Below are 23,324 nucleotides of genomic sequence, written 5' to 3'. Positions count from 1 at the left end.
TTGAGTTTCTTCAGGGTAGAATGTAATCAAAAGATTCTAATTGAATATATTTAGACAATTTCCTGCTGTGCAAAAAAAGTGCTTTTTCCCCCTTGTATCAGCTGATTTGAAATGCACACAAATGCAGATAAACAAAATTCAATGTGTCATGGTTTATCTAGTTTACTGACAGTGGTAACTAAAACAGTATATCTGTGACACATGCATTGTAAACATTTGCCATTTTATCTTGATCTTGCATGCAAACAATTGAATTGAAATAATTATTATGAGTCAACTGAACTATAGGGAGTATTTAATTTTCACATTTCCCAGAATATTATTATGTTATAATAAAAGTATAATGTTGTTGATTTCAGTGGTTCAGTATTACAGTAAATGGTGAGCTGAACTATATTTAGATTTGAATAGATTATTGAAATTATTGACTAGTTTGTTATGTTGCCAACATTTACATGAAACAACTGATACCTGCTTCTGTCGTCAGACCAATCTTGAAGTATTCTACTCATTTAGGACTTTTTTCAAAATGCCTGCACAGCTCCATGTTACTGCTATGGTTATGTAGGTAATAGGGAATAAATACCTAATCTTTCTGAATAATGATAAATCAGTTATCCTGGGGATAGGAAGCAGCAAAACTTTTCATTACTATTCTCTTCTGCCACATGTCCCGTTCTGTCCTTGATGGACAGTACCTTTTAGGAAAGGGATAATTCAGTGTTCAACTCAGTATGAACTTGGCTTCTCTGCTGATTCTATATATGAAGATGACTTGTAATAATAAGTGTGGTGATTTTTGTTTGGGTATTTATAATTATTTCATGCAGATTTTATAATATATAGGAACAAGGTTTGGCCGGGTGACTTCGAATCATTGCTTGTCTTGGCTGGATTTCAGTTGTTTAGTTGCCAGAGGTTCGCATCCCATTACTGATAATTTGAAACATGACACTTAAAATGTACTGTCATGGTTTAACCACAGCTGGAAACTAAGCCTCACACGGCCGCTTGCACACTCTCCCCCAGTGCGATGGGGGAGAGAATCAAAAAGGTAAAAGTAAGAGAACTCATGGGTTGAGATAAGAACAGTGCAGAAACTGAAATAAAATAGAAGAAGATGGAAAATAACAAAAAGAGAGAGAAATAAAACCCTTACTAACAAAAAGTGAAAATAAAAAAAAAAAGAAACAGAAGCGATGCAAATGAAAAACAATTGCTCACCACCTGCTGAGCGATGCCCAGCCAGCCCCTGAGCAGCAGCCCCCAGCCGGCTTTACTAAGCTTTTCCCCTCATTTATACGCTGAGCATGATGTCATGTGGTCTGGGATGTCCCTTGGGTCAGCTGGGGTCAGCTGTCCCGGCTGTGTCACCTCCCGGCCTCTTGTGCCCCACAGCCTTCTCACTGGCAGGGCAGGGTGAGAAGCTGAAACGTCCTTGACATGGTGTAAGTGCTGCTCAGCACCAGCTAAAACATCAGCGTGTTACCAGCATGCTCATCCCAAATCCAACACACAGCTCTGCACCAGCTAGCGTGAAGAAAATTAACTCTGTCCCAGCTGAAACAAGGACATATACCTATTGCTATAGGTGTACCTATATACCTATTCCATTAGCCAGGAATGTTATTACTGGAATTATTCAGTCTTGTCACTTCTAAAGCCCACATTTTTCTAGGTTTGACTTGGTTGCAAATGGCGGAGCATCCCTAACGTTGCACTTTGAACGGGCCCCATTTATGAGTCAGGAAAGGACAGTATGGTTGCCTTGGAATAGCTTCTATGCCATGGACACTCTTGTGATGAAGACAGAGGAGAACTCCATTCCTAGCTGTGATCTAAGTGGTTTTGTCCGTCCTGACCCCGTCATCATTTCGTCACCACTTTCAACTTTCTTCAGTGATGCTCCTGGCCGGAATCCCATTGTACCAGAAACCCAGGTAAGAACTGTGTGAGTGGAAATGGTATAGAAATCAGTGGTCAGGTGCTAGTGCTGACCTGAGTGCTTACCACAGTCACCATTTGTCCCCTGGAACTGCTGTAGCAAATGCCTCTGCAGAGTTCATTCTGACAGCAGGCTTTATAATGAGGTCTGCAGCAGATATCCCAGATTCATGTCACCCAGACACATTTATCTTTGACTACGTTGCACCTTCTCGTTATCATACAATACACCTCTCCATTTCAGTTGACAGCTTAGGTGTTTCAGGAGGATTTTGCAAAGGCTTGGTGTGTGGCACTTGGTGCAGGCTGCTTTCTTGAATGTTATTTAGGACAAAGGAAAACTCTCCTGGTACTATTGTTTCACTGCTTTATTCAGTTACCCTTTATACTAACTGTTAGTAGAAATTGCAGGTTCCTATGACTGTATTTCTTATGTTCTCCTTGCATATAACTTGCAGTAGAACTACTATTTGCGTTTTTACCAGCAGTGGGCTCTTAAAAAGAAGCTTACACAGCTGCCAAATAATTATTTGTCCAGAAATGTCAGCTGAACTGCATCACTGCACTGATTTGAGGATAACCATTCCCAGCAGTAGAAGTTCATAAGTTCATAAGAATATGCAAGGCAATATTATTCTAAAAAAATAACAAAACACTAATATAAAATGTTTGATCTTTTTCCTATTCAGGTTCTTCACGAAGAAATTGAGATCCCTGGCTCTAGTATAAAGCTCAACTACCTGAGTTCCCGTACTGCTGGATACAAATCCTTACTTAAGATCACCATGACTCAGTCACTTGTGCCGCTGAATCTAATCAAAGTTCATTTGATGGTAGCGGTAGAAGGGCATTTGTTTCAAAAATCATTTCAGGCATCTCCCAACTTGGCATATACATTTATCTGGGACAAAACAGATGCATATGGTCAGAAGGTTTATGGGTTGTCAGATGCTGTAGGTAAGTCAACATATATAAGCTCCAAAACTTTCCAAATAACACCTGTAATTCTTAGTAAGGAAACTGCAAAGATTTTTTACGGAGAAGCAAATATAGACTAAACAGTTCTTGTCTTCCTGACCCAATTTGTGTTTGTATTATGTTTCTTTTTACACATTAAAGATCACATTCAAAAGGTCTAAACTCCCTCAACATGCCTGTTTCCTGATCGGTAGCTGACTTAGATGGTTTAGACCAGACAATGGGAAAAACTGGCCACAGGAACTTGGGTGAAACCTAGTCCATCACTGTGTTTTTATTTCCTTTCAGCTAACAAATGAACCTCATGCAGGACGAGCCAGCCTTCTTTCGTGCATTTGGGTTTTCATGCATGCCGTTATTATAGCCTCTTCTGGTATAATACATTTGAAGTGAAAATAGTGTTTTTCTAATGCTGTTCAGTCTTCTAGTTCGACAGCTATTTTTAATTCACTCGATTCTAGTGGGTGGGAAAAAGAGTGATCATCATAATATTTTTTTCATTTTCATTTGAGTATCAGAATAATTGTGATACAACAATGCTAAAAATGGACATCAGAGCTGTGCCAGTGTGGAAAGAAAAACTTATTTTAAAAATCTTACTTCTTTTCTGTTTTTTCTAAAATCATCTTTGCTATAGTTTTTCTTTCTTACGTTATTGCATAGGATATTGCTTTCCTGAGTAATGCTTGCAGTGCATGTGTGCTTTTAAGCACACAAAGTTTCCACTGCTTCTTGGTATATGATATGTAAAATGAACACACCAAATAAATGCTGTGAACGTCTGGCAAATTAAGAGTTTGATCTTGTCCTGTTATCTGATAGAATAATTTTATTATATTTTTAAAATTATATTTCTCACTCTCACCAAACCAGTCACTTCCCAGTGCGAGCTATTCAAACAGAAATGATCAGATCCCTGCAGAGTACATGTGAATGAAGTTTCAAATTTGTGTCTAGTCAAAGGTCTGAATTTAATATTGTAGAATAAAAGAGAGGAATATAATCAGTCCATCTTCTTGAGGGGGCTGAGGAACTGGAATGCTGAATGATTTGGATGTGCTCTGGACGTTTAATTCAGTGTTTGTTCAGCAAGTATATTAGATTTTATTTTATTTCAGTTTCTGTGGGTTTTGAATATGAGACTTGCCCCAGTCTCATTTTATGGGAGAAGAGGACAGCACTGCTGCAAGGATTTGAACTAGATCCTTCAAATTTAGGAGGATGGTCTTTGGATAAACATCATGTACTTAATGTCAAGAGTGGTGAGTTAGTTAAATCCATGTGTTTTCTGTGCTATATGGAGTTTTGTCTGTGAACACCTTTTATTTGCATTATATTTACACTTTTAAAAATGCAATTTCTCCACTCTTTTTGTTTCATCTTTAGCTTAGTAAGGTATGAGACATGTTTCAGTTGCCGGAAATTTTTTTTAGCATTTCAACAAAATTTTACTGTTCTGCACAGCATGGCTTTTCTTAAAGTCCAAATCTTTATCCTCTATTCTGTTATTCGTTTATTCCCTTGTAATGTCTTTCTGTCTTCCTTCCCTGTTTTTCTGATATTAACCGCATCTGTCCCTGGTTCCTTTTGTTTGACCTTTTTCCCTCTAATATGAGATGGGGCTTAAAAGGAGTATGAGTCTGTGATGAGATACTGTCTCGTTTGTCTTTTAATTTTGTCATCCGTTTGTTTTTTTCCTCACATCTCTTTGTCTTTACATATCCTAAGCTGAACGTTCCTGATCTTCATATTTTACCAGAGACTCTTAGGGAGCGGAATGCTTAGCATATATTTCTTTGATCTCTGCCAAGTGTTTTCTACAGCCTTCTTGCTGATCCCCACATTAACAAATTGCAAAGTATATTGTTGCTCAAGAAATCTAAAGTAGTGTTCAGAATAGGCAAGATCAAGCAATTGGAACACACTTAAAGTGCTGTGCAGCGGAACAAACACTGTAGAGAGAGCCATTTGGATAGTGCGTGATAATCACTGTTGTCACCAGTGGGGAGCCAGTGACATTAGGATAGTACACCTGTATTTCCAATAGAACACAAGGCTAAAAGTTTATGGCCAGATAACTACAATCTTTGATGACATTGAAAATGGTCACTCTTGTCAGAGAAACCACTCCCTTGGAGCAGGAGTCTGCTCTTTGAACAAATATTTTGAAAAAAAATCTGATCTGAAAGGCATTTCTTGAAGCCTAATAAAGATCCTTACCACTAGCTTCCCTCTTGCCTTTTATCATTGATCCTTAGGAGCCCTGCTAGGAGCTTCATCTCTTTCCTATCTTTTCATTTTCTGTGCTGTCATCTTCTTTGGCTTCTCCATTTCTCATTTTTCATTTTCCATGAAAAACACGTGAAAGACTGAGAGGTGGAAAGAGAACAGTGAGGTTGACGAAATTTCAAATAAACTGTAACATAGGAAACTAGAGTGAGAAGATCCAGGGATACAAATAAGGAGCACCTCTTCCCCACTGTTTGCCTTCTCACCTCCCAGTTAATAAGGCAGTTGAAACCATTGTGCCAGGCCAGAGAGCTGCATGGCAATGTTTTCTTCACAATGAATACCAAAGGACTCAGGGCTTAGGGCTGGGTCTGTGGCTGTGTGTGTGTGTTTTAACAGAGAATATTCACTCCACCTTTATTTTTACTACTGCAGAGACCTTTCACTCTTTTTTGCACCGTTGAAGAACCAAATGCTGGAGTCATTTCAGTGTACAGTCCTTAACAGCAGCTGTTGAAAAGAGAACTACCTGAAGTCCCCTGCAATGTATGACAGTAATAACCACTTCTTCTCCTCTTTATTGTTAGGTATATTGCACAAAGGCAATGGAGAAAATCAGTTTCTAACTCAGCAGCCAGCTGTGATAACCAGCATTATGGGGAATGGGCGCCGAAGAAGCATATCCTGTCCTAGCTGCAATGGTCTGGCAGAGGGAAATAAGCTTTTGGCCCCTGTAGCACTGGCAGTGGGTATTGATGGAAGTCTCTTTGTTGGAGATTTTAACTATATTCGGCGTATCTTCCCATCCAGGAATGTTACTAGTATATTGGAGCTGAGGTAAGGTGTTAATCTTAGCACTTCATTTCTGTAGCCTGTGCTCAAATCAGCCTTTACCATTACTTTTTATAATTTTGTAAAACATTGTCACTTTCAACCTATTTAAATTCCAGTGGAGAAATGGGGCACAGAAATGCATAGTTCAAAGTCTGTAGCTTATCAGAGCAATGACTATAAAGAAGAACAGAAGAGTACAAACCAGCTTGTACAAAAAGTACAAACCATCTTCTTTCTTGTTGGTGATCATTTGATACAATCTCCCCTCAGTACTATATATAATTTAGTTTTGTCTGAAAACTACAGAATTGACTGCCTGTAGGTATTGAGCCGCAGTGATAAGCAAAGGTGTAACAACAGTCTTACGAGTTTAGAAGGAAGGTTTTCCTAGAAATGGTTTTGAGAGCCACTTTCCCATGCTCATAAGTCTGTTTCTGTAGGTTGACAAGTGCAGTTAAGATTGACATGCAGAGTCACTTTGCATCGTCAGAACTCTTTAAGACTGTATCTCTGTCCCCCCGTCCTGCGCCCTCCCACCTCCCAACATTAAGATTTGGTCACTTAATAGGGAAGGCATGAGTGTAGAGTGTACCACTTCACCCATTTCTGTTCCATCTCCTTTTTTCATTCTTCTAGGAGAGGCAAGAGCTATTGCTTCAAACCATAACTCATGTAACTGGGCCTTATAGTTACAGCTCTGTTGAGTATTTGCAGAAAAATGAGGAAAAATAGCATTGGCTGTCTTCTGATACTTCTGCAGCCCACATCGGCGATAGTACTAGGGCTCCTGTAAATTGGATATAGCTGCAAAATACATTGAGTGAATCTGGGGCATTAGCCTTGTTTTATAATGATATGGCCAATAACCAATTCCTCTGCTTCCACTGTACTTTTAAGTTTTAATTAGTGGGGAAAAGTGCAAAATCATTGGACTGCTAGAGAATAGGAGGCCTAGCTCTATTTTACACCTCTCTTCCATTCATGTCATTCTGTTGATGTCACTATTGTGGATTCTGATTTTATATAAGAGAAAAGAGATCCGATTCAGGCCAATTCTACTCTGAAAACACTCTCTTGACACCTACCTCATACACCATGAGGCTGCCTTATTATATTTAAAAAAAAAAAAAAAAAGTCATATATCATCCAGCACTTTCTGATGGCAGCTCACTGTAAACCACAGAAGGTAGCTGGTATGGATGTGTGACCTGCTATAAATATTTATATCAATATACGCTATAACTCTGTATTACATAGAATATGCTGATTTTTTTTCCTAATTTCATCAGTTCTGTTTAGCTTTCTAGTAAATAGGACTGCAGCTTTATAGGTGAAGAGCAATGTTTTCAAATTAGGATACTTAATATAAGGCATTTATATGCACCTCACTTCCTAATATCAGCCAGTGACAAAAGTTTCCTAGCACACCTGATATTTGAAAGTGTTGTCTCCAAGTTAACAACAGTATTAGTCCGAGTACTTTGCTTTCTCTCTAGGTAAAAGAGAGCTTGGGCTTTTCAGCACGTGGGGGAAAATGGGAAAGGACATCAATAAAAAACTAGATGATGGACTTTTTAATCTGCTTTTGTCCACTTTCTCTTTTCTTTTATGAAAGTCTGTTTTCCATAGCATACTTTCTTTAGCTTCTGGTATAACCATTAACAATGAAGAGTAAAGCTATTGTATTTTGAGTGCTGTTGAACAGCTGCAAATGACTTGACACGCAGATTTTTTAGGATTTGCAGTGATGTCTTTGCCCCCTGTTCCTCTAAAGGGAATTAAGGTCCAGTCCAGCAAACATCATCTGTAGTAGTAATTCGGATTCATCGGTCATCTTAAAATCTGTATGAGTTACATGGGTAAGAGTTTGAAGATTTGAGCCATTTAAGTGTGAACAATAGCAGAGTCTTCAGCTAGTATCAAGTAGCTTGAATAACATTGCAAATAGTAGGTCCATATTTATTACAAACCAAATACATCACTTTATTTAGATTTTACAGCGGATGTAATTTTGGTTTTACATAAGCCCATGTAAATCTTAGATAACCTTATTAGTCAGAATATCCCAGTGTGCATATTTTCTTCACCCTGTCCTTTATGAAGGTACCTGATCTGAGTGACTCATCAGAATTTTGACTCAGGAGTGTTGCATGCCACACTCAACATTGGTATTGCAAGTTTGGGGCTGTGCCTTGAGTGCTGCAGCTCAGGAGTAACGCACCTCTCTGTTTCGTTCAGTGGATATTCCTAAATGGAAATGACATAAACACAGTGAAACACTGTGGTGTGGAGAAGGTATTAATTTATTCTTGGAAGTAGAGGACACTTTTCCTTTGACTTTGTGTCTAGACAGTAAATTAGAGATCAATCAACGCTATAAAACTCCTATTGTACAGTATCTTACTGCTCACTTACAGGGTGGGGTTTTTTCCCCTAAGATTTGCTTTGATAGTCTTAAATAGATACCAGGTAGCATCCAAACTTACTTTAAGCAATTAGAGAGTGGGAGGAGAGAAAAATAAACTGCGTAGTAGAAACTTGTTTAGAAATAGCCTGTTTAATCAAGTCAAATTTAATTTTTATTAAAGAGATTGCCCCCAAGTTGCAGACAATACCCAAAGCCCAGTGCTTCCCCCTTCCTGGTTCTGTATTCAGAAAACTGCCAGTTTCTCTTGCTCCTGGCCCACAAGCTACACATATTTCCATGCAAAAACCTTTCCAATCGTCCAGCAAGTTTCCTGTAAAATATATGGGGGGTTGGGGGGTGGGGGCATGGGTCTCCTACTAGGGAACTAGCTTGCAATTCTGTCACTCCCAGTCCCTCTTCATCCGTAAACCAAGCTAAGGCTAGTGCTGAAAAGAGGTATCTTCTCCTGTGTCCTTTTGTAAAATAAAACAAATACTATGTTTGCTTTACCATCTATTCTTCAGCTAACTGTTTGTTCTTTTTTCTTCTGTTCCCTTTCTATAAAGAAATAAAGAGTTTAAACATAGGTAAGACACGAGCTCTTTCCCATATAATTTGATATGGTTTGTTTGCTTCATTGTGTTTGCTTTTTGTGTTGTGCTTCTTGTGTAATGTTATGTTCTTCATGTACCACATATAGAAACATTTTTATGTGCTAATTGTGTGTTATGAATATGATAAGCATTAGCAATTATGAAATGCAGTCAAAAAGCAACCAAATAAGTTCTGACAGTAATTAGAAATTTCTAGTAGAATGCAAGTATAATGAACCCCAAGCTAACTTCTCTATAAACACTTCTCCCTGCTGTCTATAATTGGTCTAAATGGTTGAGGTAAACTACAACAGCAGTTTTACAAATGCCAGAAAGGTTCACAAAAGCACTAATGACTGCAAATAGGTCAAAAACTCATTTTCCGGTCATTAATGATTTTCTGAACCCTCTGTCCTTTTTCATAATTTAGTGTCTGTTTTCTTTCATCAAATACATTTAACAGTCAGTCAACCTGTGGGGCTGGTTGTATGCAACCACTAGATGCAGTCACTGTAAGATTCATGAGGGAGAGGCATAACCTTTCTGGATGTTAGCAGAAAAGATTTTTAATCATCTCACCTGAGCACTGGATGCATCCTTCTGGATGGCAGCAGCATAGGAAATGCTCGTACCTTCTTCCATGCCACACCTGGGATGGGGAGGATGTTCCCCCGGGAGAATATCAAGGGCAAGAACAAAAAAGAGCTGTTGTAAACTATTCCATAGTGTGCTGTGCATCACCCTTTTAAAGCCATACTTTCCATTTCTGTAATACCAGTTAGATGCAGGAGATGGTCTGGACTAAACAGTATAATTTCCCCTTCAAAATACAATTTGGTATAGCAGGTGTAACGCTACTACATTTTCTTATCTGGATTAATTCATTCACAATTTGCTAATGATTATTGGTGATGCTGGAAGCTCCTTGTTTGTATTAACTAAGCTTAGTTAATTTTCCAGGTGCTTAGAGGTTTGCTCTGGGCAGCTTGTCCTTTTTGTTAAATTTCAAGAAAAGCTGTTGTTGCACTGTCATGAATTTGATACGCATATGAGAAGATCAGGGAGGACAGGTTGATCCTGCCTGCACTCCCTGTCAGGCATCGGGCTCCTGCACAGACAGAGTAAGGCTGCACCTGGTGGTAACTGCTGCATTTGCTGGGGAGGGCTGGAGGCAGAGACTTTATTGACAGAAGCCTCTGAGCGATGCCGAATGTTATGGAAAATCTTTTGAAACAAGGTACATTCCCTGGCTTCCTGTAATTTGAATAAAAGATTACAATGGCGTAGAGAAAAGAGAGGCAGAGGTCTTCAGTTGCTCGGGTGCCGCTTTGAGAAATATTTACTACTCATTTATAAAATACATCCTTGTTTGAGCTCATAATCTCGCTGTTTCTCTGGGGACGCGGTGAGTGCATGTCACCTTTCAACAGTCATTTTCTGCCACAGCCCCCCAAATGTTTTATGTGGAGACACTTCCACTCTCTGTCCCCTTACCGAGCTCGGGAGAGGGTGAAGGGGTAAGCGGCAGGGCTGCAGCGCCGGGGAGTTGCTCCCTGGTCTGGCAAAAAAGCTTGTGGCTGACTCCTTGGCAGAAGTCGGGAGAGAGAAGAGAGGCAGGGCAAGCTGCACGGGCACAGCGATGACTGCAGAAGAGGAGAGGGAAATAAGCCCATGTTCTGCCATTGCTTTTTACGCTGACTCGTACCTTATCCCGTCCTGGTAACGGGGGACATACCTGGCGCTAGCTGTGGGCAGAAGGGGAGCAGGGCCGTGCTCACTCAGGAAGGCAAGCACAGGCCAGCAGAATCACATCGAGAAAGATGCGAGGCCCCTCCGGTGTCACGGAGCGGCTGCTGCTCCGTGTCAGGCAGGTGGGCAGCCCCCCCAGCAGCTCCCACCACCCAGACCGAGCCCAGCCCCTGCCTCCGGCAGCAAGCGGCTGTGCCAGCACAGCTCCGGTCTGCACCGGCCTCGGGACCCCGTTGGCCCAAGGTGGGGGGCTATGTGTCTTAGGAGGGCCAGGCAAAGGGCTCTCCGAGCTGGAGCCCAGCAGAGAGGCAGCAGCCAGCCTGCAGCTGCAACACACCGTTGTCGGCTCATCTGCCACTGTTGCAAAGCCCTGAGCTAAATTTGGGTGGGTTTGTGAAGTAGGGCGCAACGCTACCATCACAGCAAGGTTTGGCCTTCACTGTGAGGGAAAAGCATGGTGGAAGAAGAGAGAATTCAAACCAGTGACAAATGTGCAGGTGTTTGTGTCGCTCAGATACACAAGAGACTGAGGAAATTTGTAAGTGGAAAGAAATCTTTTTTCGTGTGGCAACAAAAAGATTGAGCCTTGTTTTGGAGGGATGAGAAGGAATGTGATAAGGGTCTAGTCAAGAGGTGCAGTCTGCTGCTGAAGATAAGGAGAGGAACTTGGGGAATAAAGAGATTGTGCTCTAATTTCAAGCATGTCACTAGTCTCCCTGCATAACTGTCTACACCACTTAACCTCTCTGTGCCTCAGTTTCCTCCTCTGTAAAATGGGTGTAATACCCATCTTTTTAAAGTACTTCGAGATCCATGCATGAAATAAACCTGCCAAGTATTTTTTGTTTATTGTATTTTTTCATCTCTAATTTCTACACTCCTAGACTTCAGCAGATGGTATTACCTCTGCCTACTGAATTTTGATCAAACCAGTCTCCTTCCTACTTTCTACAGTTTTAAAACAAACTATTGATGTAAAATCATGACATGTCAAAGACTGGCATAGAGGAAGATAACTGTAGAAAGTGATATTTTGGGGCCTACTCATTCCTCCAGATCTGGTCATGACCATATGAACACGGTTGTCTTTGTGCTGCTGATAATCCATCTGCCGAAAGTGGCCTTATAGTTTCAAGCAAGTCTGATCAAGAAATGGCTTATGTCCATCATAACTTACCTCTGTGTATCCTCACTCTTGGAGATGGGCACTTTTGCCACATGTAACTAGGAGTGTGGATATTTGGAGGCAAATATCTCTGGTTACTGGTAAGTAACCTTCATTTTTTTTCTTCCTGTCTTCATTTGTCTTCTATGCTTTGAAACCACCATTGATCTTATTTACGCTCACCCATAGGCTCCAAAGGCTGGAAAATTCACATCATGCTTAAAATCCAACTAAATTGAGTTAAACTAGCCAGGCAAGATTTTGAAAATATTTCTGCACTGCAGTTCTGTGTGTGTGAATGTATATATATCGCAAAGATTGACATTTCTCAATTTGCAGATGATTTGCTAAAGTAGTTCCAAAATGTGACAAGCTGTCAAAAAGCATATATTTCCGAAGAGAAGTAGCTTTCCATATGAGCACCCATTCTAATCACAAGCTGAGGACCAGTTTTTCAATAACAGAAGGTTTGGAGTTAAAGTCAGACACTTGGGGTCCCTGTTTTGAGTTATACAACCAACTTCATCTGCCGTAAATGAGATTCTTGATAAGAATGAATGAGAACAAATTTGCTTCAGGAATAAATTTGCTATGCCTCTGCCTCCTATTTATGCAAGGACTCACAAATCTTGTGGCATAAGTAACTCGGAAGCTGATTCTTTGATCTTACGCCTATGACTTCTGCTTTCAAGGGAAGTTAAAGAAGATGGTGGGAGGAGGGGCAACAGGTAGAGATAAGCCAGAGAATTGACCTGCAGCAGATCTGAAGGGCTGAAGAGATGAAGAGGGAAGTCTGCGGTGCAGCTTTGGCTTACGGGGCTCTGCTGTGCAAGGGTTGGTGTAGCAGGATGAATGAGATTTAAAATTACAATCCTTCTGAAGCACTGACCAGGTCCTAATCAAGTTAGCTCCTCAGATGGTAGTCCTTCAGACCCCACCTCTGCATGAAGGTGTCAGACTTTCTTTCCAGATCTCTCTGTGCCTGATGAGTGTCCAAGCTCTGAAAGCCTGTGAAGTTTCTAGACTGCTCAGCTGTTTCTGTTTTATGCTTTCTTTTTCTCTAAAGCAACAATCCCGCTCATAAATACTATCTGGCCGTGGACCCTGTTTCAGGCTCACTGTACGTATCGGACACCAATAGTCGACGCATATACAAGGTCAAGTCCCTCACTGGCACGAAGGACCTAGCTGGTAACTCGGAAGTGGTAGCAGGAACGGGAGAGCAATGCCTGCCCTTTGATGAAGCCAGATGTGGGGACGGAGGGAAGGCAGTGGACGCAACCCTAATGAGCCCTCGAGGTAAAGTAGGAAAAGAAGCTGGAGAAAATGACTGTCTGAGGCTAGACTGGATGTGGAAATAATTATCTGGCAATTAAATCACTCCTTGCTCGGTAATTTTTATTCTGGGCTTTAATTACAGTGGATTGGCAAGTGTTCGTGCTTTGTTTAGTTAAAGCAAACTTTATTACCCCAACACTAAATGCTGCAAAAGGAGAACAGAACACAAATTAGCAGGGTACTGCTCACTCCAAGAAGCAAGCATGTAAGCTGGGGAACAAATTACTGTTTGAGATATGGTCTTTGGGGAGAAAAACTGCCTGCTGTGGCTTTTTTCCTGAAGTTTTATTCTATGTATCCCCTTTTTCTTCAGCAGCAGAGGAAAAATGAAAGGATCTTTGCCCTTCCTAGTTTCTAATTTTTAACAAAAAAGTTTTCAAGATGATGTAGAGATTTGGGGATGTGTTCCTTTTGAAGATTTTTTTTTCCCATTGTTTCGTCTTAATTGTAAGGATGAATTAAGCAGGTGTATTGCCAGGTGTTTCAAACATCTTTGGGGTTTATTTCAATGGTTGAAAATAACTAGATGATTGTAAAATCAAATAAAAATGAAAGGTCCTGTTTCTTTGTATAGGTAATAGTTTCAGTTCGTACATCCGGAGTATATCAACAGAGCTGCTTGCATGGTTTAAGTTAGGTCTTGCATAGAAGTTAAGAAAATAAAGCTGTATCTTCTCTTGCTGCCCAATAGGATGAGCACTGCAACTATTTGAAGACAAAATTTTTAGATCAATATTTTATTTTCAGCCCAAGAAATGGACAAGGCAGCGCGCCAAATCAAAGCGGGAAAAAGCCTGCCCTCCTTCACAACAGGCAGCAGCATCCTTCTGTTCCGCCAAGGGAGCACCCTTTCATTCTGTGCCTTTCCTCTCTAAGGACTCCCAATGTGACAGGCATTGAAACTTTCATTTTTTTCTAGGCTGAAAACCCTTGTGCCTTCATCTGGAAACACCAGATGTTCTTCCCATATTCCTTACTGGAACAGGCCAAAGAATTAAACAACATCCTGAAAGAATATATTGTCCACTTATTTTTTCAAGATTTTTAAGCCATTTTTTCAAGATTTCTAAAAATTCTGCATCCTCTTTAGATCCTTCCGACGAAGAAAGCGACACATCAAATTTCTGAGATTAAAATTTAGGAGATAATTTTTCTTTTCTTACTGGTTTATGTAATGTATCCTACAGAGTTTGAATTTAGAAGTAAACTGATGCATTCTGCTGGCTCTCTGGCATGTTTGGGAGATTTCTGTAGGGTTTTTTTCTTTTAAAGCCTCAATGGATAAACCTGCTTGGTGCCATTTATTCAGCAGAACTAGAGGTACTTGGAGGGTTCCAGGACCTCTGCTCAGCTTGGAAGGGAGGAAAGGACAGGGGAAGTGAACAAATGTCACCATCTTGTTGACTTGTTGATAAGATGAAGCCTGCCTTGAAGCTAGGAGCCTAACTGCTTCACTGATGCCTGGGTTTTATATTTGCAGGAATTGCAGTGGATAAGTATGGCCTCATGTATTTTGTCGATGCCACTATGATTAGGAAAGTGGATCAGAATGGAATTATATCAACCCTGCTGGGCTCCAATGACCTAACTGCTGTTCGACCTCTCAGCTGTGATTCCAGCATGGATGTCACCCAGGTAGACTCTTAACTGCATTTATTTTTCTCTCTGCTGTAGAAGAGATGGGCATCTTTTTTGGATGACTGCCTGGCCACTTAAGAAATACATTGTGCAGCACAAGATGATAGCATATTTGATTCATTACTGAAATGAGTGAACCATCCTTTTACTGTGGCTAACACAGGTTATTTATGCAACTATAGAGAAATAAGGTTGAGATAACGGGAGTTATTGTCTTAATTGCCTGTTTTTCTGTAATTATTGTAGAGCTTGCACAACGTAGCGTTCATTCTTTGCACAGAAACACAATTAGCCAAAGTTACCACTGCACGTAGCTTTAATATTTCCGAAAAACAAAGTCATTGCTTGAAGTAGTTGCCGTTCATGACTTGGTTTCATGATTTACGCTGATAAACCCCTCACTAATTTTCTGTTGTTACACATGGAATTTTAAACACTAGAAGTGTACTGTTCAGTTATGAGTTTTACAGTAATAATTTGTGCAACTCATAGGTACGGCTGGAGTGGCCTACTGATCTCGCTGTCAATCCCATGGACAACTCACTTTATGTCCTAGAGAACAATGTTATTTTACGGATCACAGAAAATCATCAAGTTAGCATTATTGCTGGACGCCCCATGCACTGCCAGGTTCCTGGTATAGACTACTCTCTTAGCAAACTGGCTATTCATTCTGCACTTGAATCAGCCAGTGCCATTGCCATCTCACACACAGGAGTTCTTTACATCAGTGAGACAGATGAAAAAAAAATTAATCGGCTACGCCAGGTAACTACCAATGGAGAAATATGCCTTCTTGCAGGGGCAGCTTCAGACTGTGATTGCAAAAATGATGTCAACTGTAATTGCTATTCTGGGGATGATGGGTATGCCACTGATGCCATCTTAAATTCACCATCTTCCTTAGCTGTGGCCCCAGATGGTACCATCTACATAGCTGATCTTGGAAATATCCGCATTAGGGCTGTCAGTAAAAACAGGCCCATTCTTAATTCTTTTAACCAATATGAAGCTGCATCTCCAGGAGAACAGGAGCTGTATGTCTTCAATGCTGACGGGATTCACCAGTACACTCTCAGCCTTGTTACCGGGGAGTACTTGTACAATTTCACCTATAGCAGCGATAACGATGTCACGGAGGTGATGGACAACAATGGCAACTCCTTGAAGGTCCGTCGGGATGCCAGTGGGATGCCCCGCCATTTACTGATGCCGGATAATCAGATTGTCACGCTGGCTGTCGGCACTAATGGTGGACTCAAGCTGGTCTCAACACAGACCCTGGAGCTCGGATTAATGACATATAACGGAAACAGTGGTCTCTTAGCAACGAAGAGTGATGAAACAGGATGGACAACATTTTATGAGTAAGAATGTTTTTGGCTATATTAAGCGTACATTTATTTTTCAAGCGGTAGTGAGTAAGCCCTAAACTGACCCTACTGAAATTGGTTGTAGGCTTGTCACTGATTCCGAGTAAGGCCGTTACACCTCAGCCTAATGTGATACTGGGGATGATTTAGTGGCTTCTCGATTTCATCAGTTTTGCCGTGTCCTTTGGGTGGGTACTGAACCACCCAAATTCCTGCCCGCAGTCTGAGACCGGTGGGGCAGCTGGCCTCCAGCTCCAGCACGAAGGACTGTGTGCCACGTTCTGAAACGCGTGTTTGATTTACCAGTTTGGGCCCCGCTCTTAGCCGTCAGCAAGGCAGCAGATAACCCCATCCCGGCCAGGCCCCAGCGCTCCGCAGCCCCTGCCGAGCTGCCTCTCTGGGAGCCCTAATGCTGCAGCCTCCCGTGGAACTCAGATTGTGTATTGTTCTGTTCAGACTCGTATATTGCTCGTGGTTGTTAAAATGTTGACTAACTTCACTGAATGTTCATTCTTGAGACAAGTGAGGAAGTGAGCTCCCCAGCTCTCTGTCCCAGCCCTGGTGTGATTTCGGTAATTTGTCGATAACCCAAAAGCACACTGGTGTGTGAGCATGTAGAGTAAAAAGACAGAACTTCGTCTTTAAATGTAATACATCGGAGATGAAGTTCAGAAGTAGACTAAAAAGCTAGAAAAACTAGTCAGAATTTTATTAACAGTTATCCTATTCTTCATAGTCTTATTGCCATTTATTGATCAAAACAGATTTAAAAATAGAAGGTAAACAATGTATCCAAAATACATATAACTTTTAAGTATGGCAAGTCTGATGCCACGTATTTTGTTTGAATTAGTTAACGATTACTAAATGCCATTTCTCAAAGTAGCGGTTAGTAAGTACGACTAGGGCTTTCTATTTCATTTGAAATTGTAGGCTTATTTTTAAGGTGATGACAAACACCGGTTTAGATTTATTAACGCCTTGATTTGGGCCGCCGCCGCTTGCCTTCTTTTTGAGAGAAGACGTAGGTCAGGCAGAAATGCAAAGGACTGTGTTCACCATCGGCTCAAAACACACGCAGAGCGGCGCCGCTCAGCAGCTGCTGGCCGCGGTGCCTCGTTCCGTAGCAAGGAAAGCAGCGCCCTCTGGTGGTCGCCTCCGCTCCTGGCCCTGGCGAGGTTTTCACCCAGACTCTGGGTCGAGATGTGGAGGGGGTTTTCTCCTTCGTATTTTGCAAAGACTATTTCTTTACCCCACATTGGCTACAGAAATAATCCAGTTATGGAATTCCTGAAAGATGTTACCTGCGGATTACAAGCTCAAGTAAAAGCTTTTTTTTTAGTTAGCAGTAAAATCGCACGTTATCGTTGGTGAGCTACGGGTCCCCTTCTAGGTAGGTTTTTTGGTTGTTTTTTCCTCAATAGCTAGCTCAAGATTTGGATCAGAAGTCATATAAACTAGCTATTTCTCAAAACACCAGTAATTAACTGTAGAAAATTTAATAGCAAAGTAATTTAAAACTCTACAGGAAAATCAATGAAACATTAAAAAAGGTCATCAGAAAGTTGCAGGTTACAAAACTGGTATAACTAGTGGCTGAGAATCACATGAAGGACTAAATTAGCACGATTTATTAGAAAAATTTTACTGTAATTCCTAAGTAAATACAAAAGGTAGATGCTTTGCTGTCTTACTGAGGTGCATCTAAAAATATAACAATGTATATATAGTCCTGACATGTCAACTAGATGTTTTTCCGAGATCAAATAAGAAATGATGCACAACCCTTGCTTCAGATCAGTGGAAGTTAATTACCATATTTAGGTTGAAATAGTACAGCCTGAGGTACTTGCCTTAGATAATTAGTAACTTTGATGAGGCAGCAGAAATAACTTACTTTCTCCCAGATTTGTACATACATTCTCATAAGCACAGAGCCCATAGATGAGAGGACAGCATAGACATTTTTTTGCATGAAAAACGCATATACTTTATAATGCATGTATAAAATAAACTAGACATGATGACTGTTACCTAGGTTAGAAAAAAAGCCATAAAATGCCCTTCACAAAGGTATTAAAAGAAGCTGTGTGTCTGTAGGTGTTTGTGGAAAACCTCATGTGAGGACTAGAAGTTAGCTATGTGCACTCAAGATACTCATTAGAAAATACCAGAAAAAGAGAGAGGCATCTCCTTGAGGCTGATCCTAAGCAGCTGACTCACAGTAACTCCTTAATATGCTTTGTAATCTCATGTGCCCCCGCAGCTGAGGGGTTTATTAATAAGATTACAAGAATTTACAAACCTAAACTATCACAGACCACAGTAACTCAGTACTGGGTTTGAGTTTCTATTCGTTCTTCAAAGCCAGATCCAAGGGGAAAATTCTGTATTCATCATTATGCCATGTATTTGGGTAGCTATAAGTTAACATCAATTAAGATGAAAGAAATACTTAGCCAATGATAGTTTTTATAAGGACAATAAAACAGTTTTCTGTGCCACATTCGTACAGAGATAATAAGTATACTCCAAATTGTTAATATGGCAGCAGAACTGGAAAAGAACAAATGTCTTCTAAGTAGTAAAATACTATATGAGCTAAAGTTCTTATGAAAAATTTATTTCAGTGCATTTATATCAACCAGACGTTGAAGTGCCATGCTAGCTTGTTGGGCATATTCCTTTCTTTTATCTGAAACTGTACTCTGAAAATGCTCACAAAATTCAATTTGTGCAGCATCTCTAGGTATGCATGTGTATAGGCAGAGAAATGCATACACGAAATATTTTTATATGTGTACACATCCCATACTTATATATATAGTGCATGTGTATATGTGTGCAGTTTGTTTGCAGTAGGAGCAGGCAAGGCTCTTAAATACTGTAGCAGCTACCAGCTGGCTCACGTGCGGTGGTTTAAGTTTGGGTTTGAGCATGAAGCACAGCTCTTTGAAGTGGCTCCTCAGTGGCAGTCCACTTGGTCTTGGGAGCATCCTAAAAGTGTGTTGCCATTTTCTTCTTGAATCAGCTTTGGGTTTTATAAGGGAGAGCAAATAGGGATATATGTAAGTGTGTGTGGATCTGGACCTTGCCCTGCTCTATGTTAAGTCAAAAGCTGCTGTTACTCCTTCTGCAGTACGTGTGTAGCACTGTCCTAGCTACTCCCACCCGCAAGCTGTTGAGCGGCACACGTCTCAGACCTCACGGACCAGAATGCTAGCTATAAAAATACATCGCAGGAGATGTAGAGGTGCCATAATACTGGGCATGGGAGAACAGCCTTCAGTGCGTTATCACAAGCCCGCTGAAGGGATGCACAGCTCAGGTATCTGTAGCTGAGAAGGTGACAGAGAGGTGCTCAGCTGTGTCCCATGGTGCGGTCGGCTCCGAGCCACCAGGCAGCCGGGCACCATCTCCAGGCTGCAGGCAGAGCCAGCGAGCAGCTTCAGTGAGGGGCAGGGGGCAGCGGCTGGTCTCACCCCGAGCTGTCCTGGGAACTTCGGCCTTGGAAAGCTTTGCCTGCTTGGGCGGGCTTGGTCCCGGTTACCAATATATTAGCGAGTTAGCAGTGGTCACAGGGAGATGCTGGTTTATTAAGATACTGGGATTAAGAAAGGATCACTCCACTTGTAATTTTATTGGTAGAAAAGCTTGGGATGAAACCTTAACTGAAGGAGAGAAAATTCTAACTGAAAGCTTAGGAATTTCAGTGTACCCAGACCCCTCCTGATTTGAAGATACAAAGGTTACCTTATCAGATCTGACTCATCTAGCCTGATGCTGTGTCATAGACTGTGATAGCGAGTGGCTGCTTCTGAAGATGATACCAAGAAGTCCCAGGTTGATTAATATATTTTCCATTGCAAATTTTTTTCTTTTACTTCATTAGACCCAGCTTCATGTCATTAAGAAGAAAGATACATAACCATTTAATTCCTATATAGCTTGATTCTTATTATTCATATAAATGTCTGGGTGTTCTATTTTACTAAGCACTTGCTCTCACATAATACATAAATTTAAAAAAAAATCTCAAAAAGATGTCACTTCTAGATTTTGTAATACATAAAAGGTTTCTCTTTTATTAATTTTACAGTTTTTAGCCTTAAGGTATTTTTAAAAATAGGATTTCATTGATGCAATGGATAAAGTAGAAATGCCTTCATTATACATTGGTGTTGCAGTGTGTATATATTATTTGAGTAGTGGATTTTTGATATATCTAGCTTGTAAACTAAGTGGTCTGCAGATCTTCATATAGAATACTTTTGTATGTATCAGTTTAAGCCTGTCCATCACTTGCTTATAAACCCTTTTAATCTCTGCCATTGCTGATTTCAAAACCTGTTACCAGCACTGGGAAACATGGCAGGGGGCAAAGCACTGATTTCTAGAAATAACAATAGAATGTTTTAATTTTTCTGGTTTGGTCTCCGTACAGCCTCATCCGTGTTTGCTTTTTAGGCTGCCCTTGTACTTTGAACGGAGATTTTCAGTGAGTAGCCCACAGCAATCCCCTGGAATTTTTCCTGGGTTAATTAAAAACCCAGCAATGTGAATGAAGAGTTTAAATTAATATCTCATTTGCATTGCCTAAAATATATTTGCTGATGGGGAGTTTCACCAACCATTTTTCTGGACGTCCACCAAGCTCTGTGTAGTCACGCTGAAGCCACTCATAGATTTTTCTAGTTTGTCCTAAATGACATTGTCTCTTCTATAATACTTGACACCTCAGCACTCTCTTCATCACTCTGCTAATCACTAAACACACCAAGGAAGTCCACATACAGACTCTTAGGGCATATCTCATTATTAACTTCTGGGATTTTGAAACTGTCCATTTTTTGCACTTTTTGTTTCTTCTTGCTAGATGGATGCTTGACTGGATCAAATTCTTCCCTCATCTATACTTTATGAGTATTTTTCAATTCTAGTTTGTGAAGACCGTTATATAGACTTAACCAAAGCCCCCAGAGCCCCTTTCATAGATTATCTCAACAGAATATCTTTTATCCAGTACCTTAAATTATATATAAAATATATATACATATGTATATATGGGTAGAAACTTGTGAATTTTACTAAGAAGATCATGCTGCTTAATCTTTATTTGATCCTGCAATGCTTAAATGAACACAGTATATTATTGGTCCCTCTTAGGTCACGTGAAGCTTTGTTTTATTGATCTACTTCTTTGCCTAATGCTTCCATTGGTTCTGGTAAGGCTTGTTGCTCCACAGGTGATTTTTTTCCTTCCTCCCCAATATTCAGTTGAATGGGTGCAACCATTTGCAATGGAGCTGAAAGGCATATTTTATATTTGTCTTAACTGAGGAGCCAATTTGTGTATTAATTTTGGAAATACACTATACAGTTCAGGTGGCCTACTTTGAGGTTTCTGAGTGATTTAATTGTAAAAAGTCATGTTGAAAGCACTGATTTTTTTTCATCTTTACAGCTAACCACGATGTACAAAGAACTCAGCTAACTCTGTGATACTAAACGTGCTCCTCTTCTCTTCTGTTACTCTCAAGCAGTGCAATGGATTTACCAGTTCTCTTCCAGGCTTCCTGCTCCCTGGATTTCTACGTTCAAAGGATGACCAGTTGGTTTCAATCTCTACCTAAACTTTTCCCTTTATCTACACAGGACATTTTTTTCTTGCCTTTCTGCTGATTAGAAGTATGTGCGCTTTGGTAGCAGCTGGGTGAGAGACACTTGCACAAGTAGAGAACTGCGGCAAGCAGAGTGTCAGACTGGAATACTGATTTTGTTTCAGGTCCCCATTTCTTGCCCTTAAGATCCGAAGGATTGCTTCTTTAGCATAAGTGTGCACTCAAATATAGCATACTAAAGGAAAGGGAGAAACAGTCTGATTTGATTTCAGGCAGCATTCCTTCTTTCCCCCCTCCTCAGGCTTTATACCTCTAAATAAATTTCACTCAATAAACTCATGGAGAGCCCTTTTTCTTTTTTTCTTTTCTTTTGGGTTTTTTTTGGGTTTGTTTTGTTTTTTTTTTTTTATCTTTATGCCTCTGGAGCACTTAATTCATCTTCAAAGGTATATTCTGAGTGCTGACTGCTGCCCTTTGTGCAACTCCAACCTATCCTGTACTTTAACTTCTCATTATTCTTCTTTATGAGCCAAAATACTGACCCCAAAATGCAGTTCGATACCACAGATAAGATCTAAATGAAATTATTGTTTTCAAGTTTATGTCTTTTTTAATCTCTTATGGCAAGTTTATTCCTTGATATGTCACTTAAGGCCATACTTAGTAGTTTCCACTGAGTATTCAATTGCAAATGTGCAGTGTATGCAATTGATATTGTAGTATCCATCATAAGTCCACTTCCTTAGAGTGAAACGCAACTATTAAAATGCAGATGAATTTACTAATTATAATTGTTTGAGCCAAATATCACTCTGTGTATCTGTAATAATTTAATTCATTAATAATATAAAAGATGCTAGCCTGGATTTGCACTCATGTAGTTGAGATCACTATCTCTGAAAATTATTATTTCATCATTATAGACTCTTTCAAGAACAGAGAAATAGGTATGGCCAAGATGTTCTTGAAAATCTGTTTCATTCTGGGGTTTTTTGCACAAATGTGGTGCATTATTAATACATTGGGTATTGAAATGAACATATATCCTCATGCTTTTTTGCTCTCACTAACTTTTCTATTAGCTATGATCATGAAGGGCGTCTGACCAATGTAACACGTCCCACCGGAGTGGTAACTAGCCTTCATCGAGAAATGGAAAAGTCCATTACCATCGACATTGAGAATTCTAATCGGGATGACGATGTCACGGTCATCACAAATCTCTCCTCTGTGGAGGCTTCCTATACAGTTGTTCAAGGTACCAAAGTACACTTCTCAGCACATCTCCTAACCACACACACAACTTGAGAAAGCAATTCGCAAAAGATTTGTGCCATTAGTACACTTATGAGCAGGGGGAAAGCGTATAAGTGTTGCAGGAAAAACTCCCATAAAGCTCATTCCTAAGTGACAGGTAAGAGACATTTCACAATCACGCTTTCTGTCAAATACATA

The 23,324-nt window shown here is 40.3% G+C and overlaps 1 protein-coding gene across 5 annotated transcripts in view; it reads left to right on the top strand.

Annotated features, from left to right (window-relative positions):
* The window catches only part of TENM2 (teneurin transmembrane protein 2), a 698,234-nt gene that overhangs the window by 659,657 nt on the left and 15,253 nt on the right, over nt 1-23,324 (top strand). For 3 of the 5 annotated variants that reach the window (XM_055717810.1, XM_055717807.1, XM_055717808.1), the window contains exons 19-27: nt 1,679-1,940; nt 2,634-2,901; nt 4,041-4,184; nt 5,739-5,988; nt 8,959-8,979; nt 12,966-13,198; nt 14,718-14,872; nt 15,368-16,242; nt 22,952-23,127. In XM_055717810.1, coding sequence (XP_055573785.1) covers nt 1,679-1,940; nt 2,634-2,901; nt 4,041-4,184; nt 5,739-5,988; nt 8,959-8,979; nt 12,966-13,198; nt 14,718-14,872; nt 15,368-16,242; nt 22,952-23,127 — 2,384 coding nt within the window. The remainder of the gene's footprint in view (nt 1-1,678; nt 1,941-2,633; nt 2,902-4,040; nt 4,185-5,738; nt 5,989-8,958; nt 8,980-12,965; nt 13,199-14,717; nt 14,873-15,367; nt 16,243-22,951; nt 23,128-23,324) is intronic. The other 2 variants (XM_055717811.1, XM_055717809.1) reach the window with 1 other exon arrangement.

The sequence above is a fragment of the Falco cherrug genome, chromosome 8 (genome assembly GCF_023634085.1).
Source record: "Falco cherrug isolate bFalChe1 chromosome 8, bFalChe1.pri, whole genome shotgun sequence".
Classification (NCBI taxonomy): domain Eukaryota; kingdom Metazoa; phylum Chordata; class Aves; order Falconiformes; family Falconidae; genus Falco; species Falco cherrug.
The sequence above is the reverse complement of the archived record's forward strand: the minus strand, read 5'-3'. Positions and strand labels throughout refer to the sequence as shown.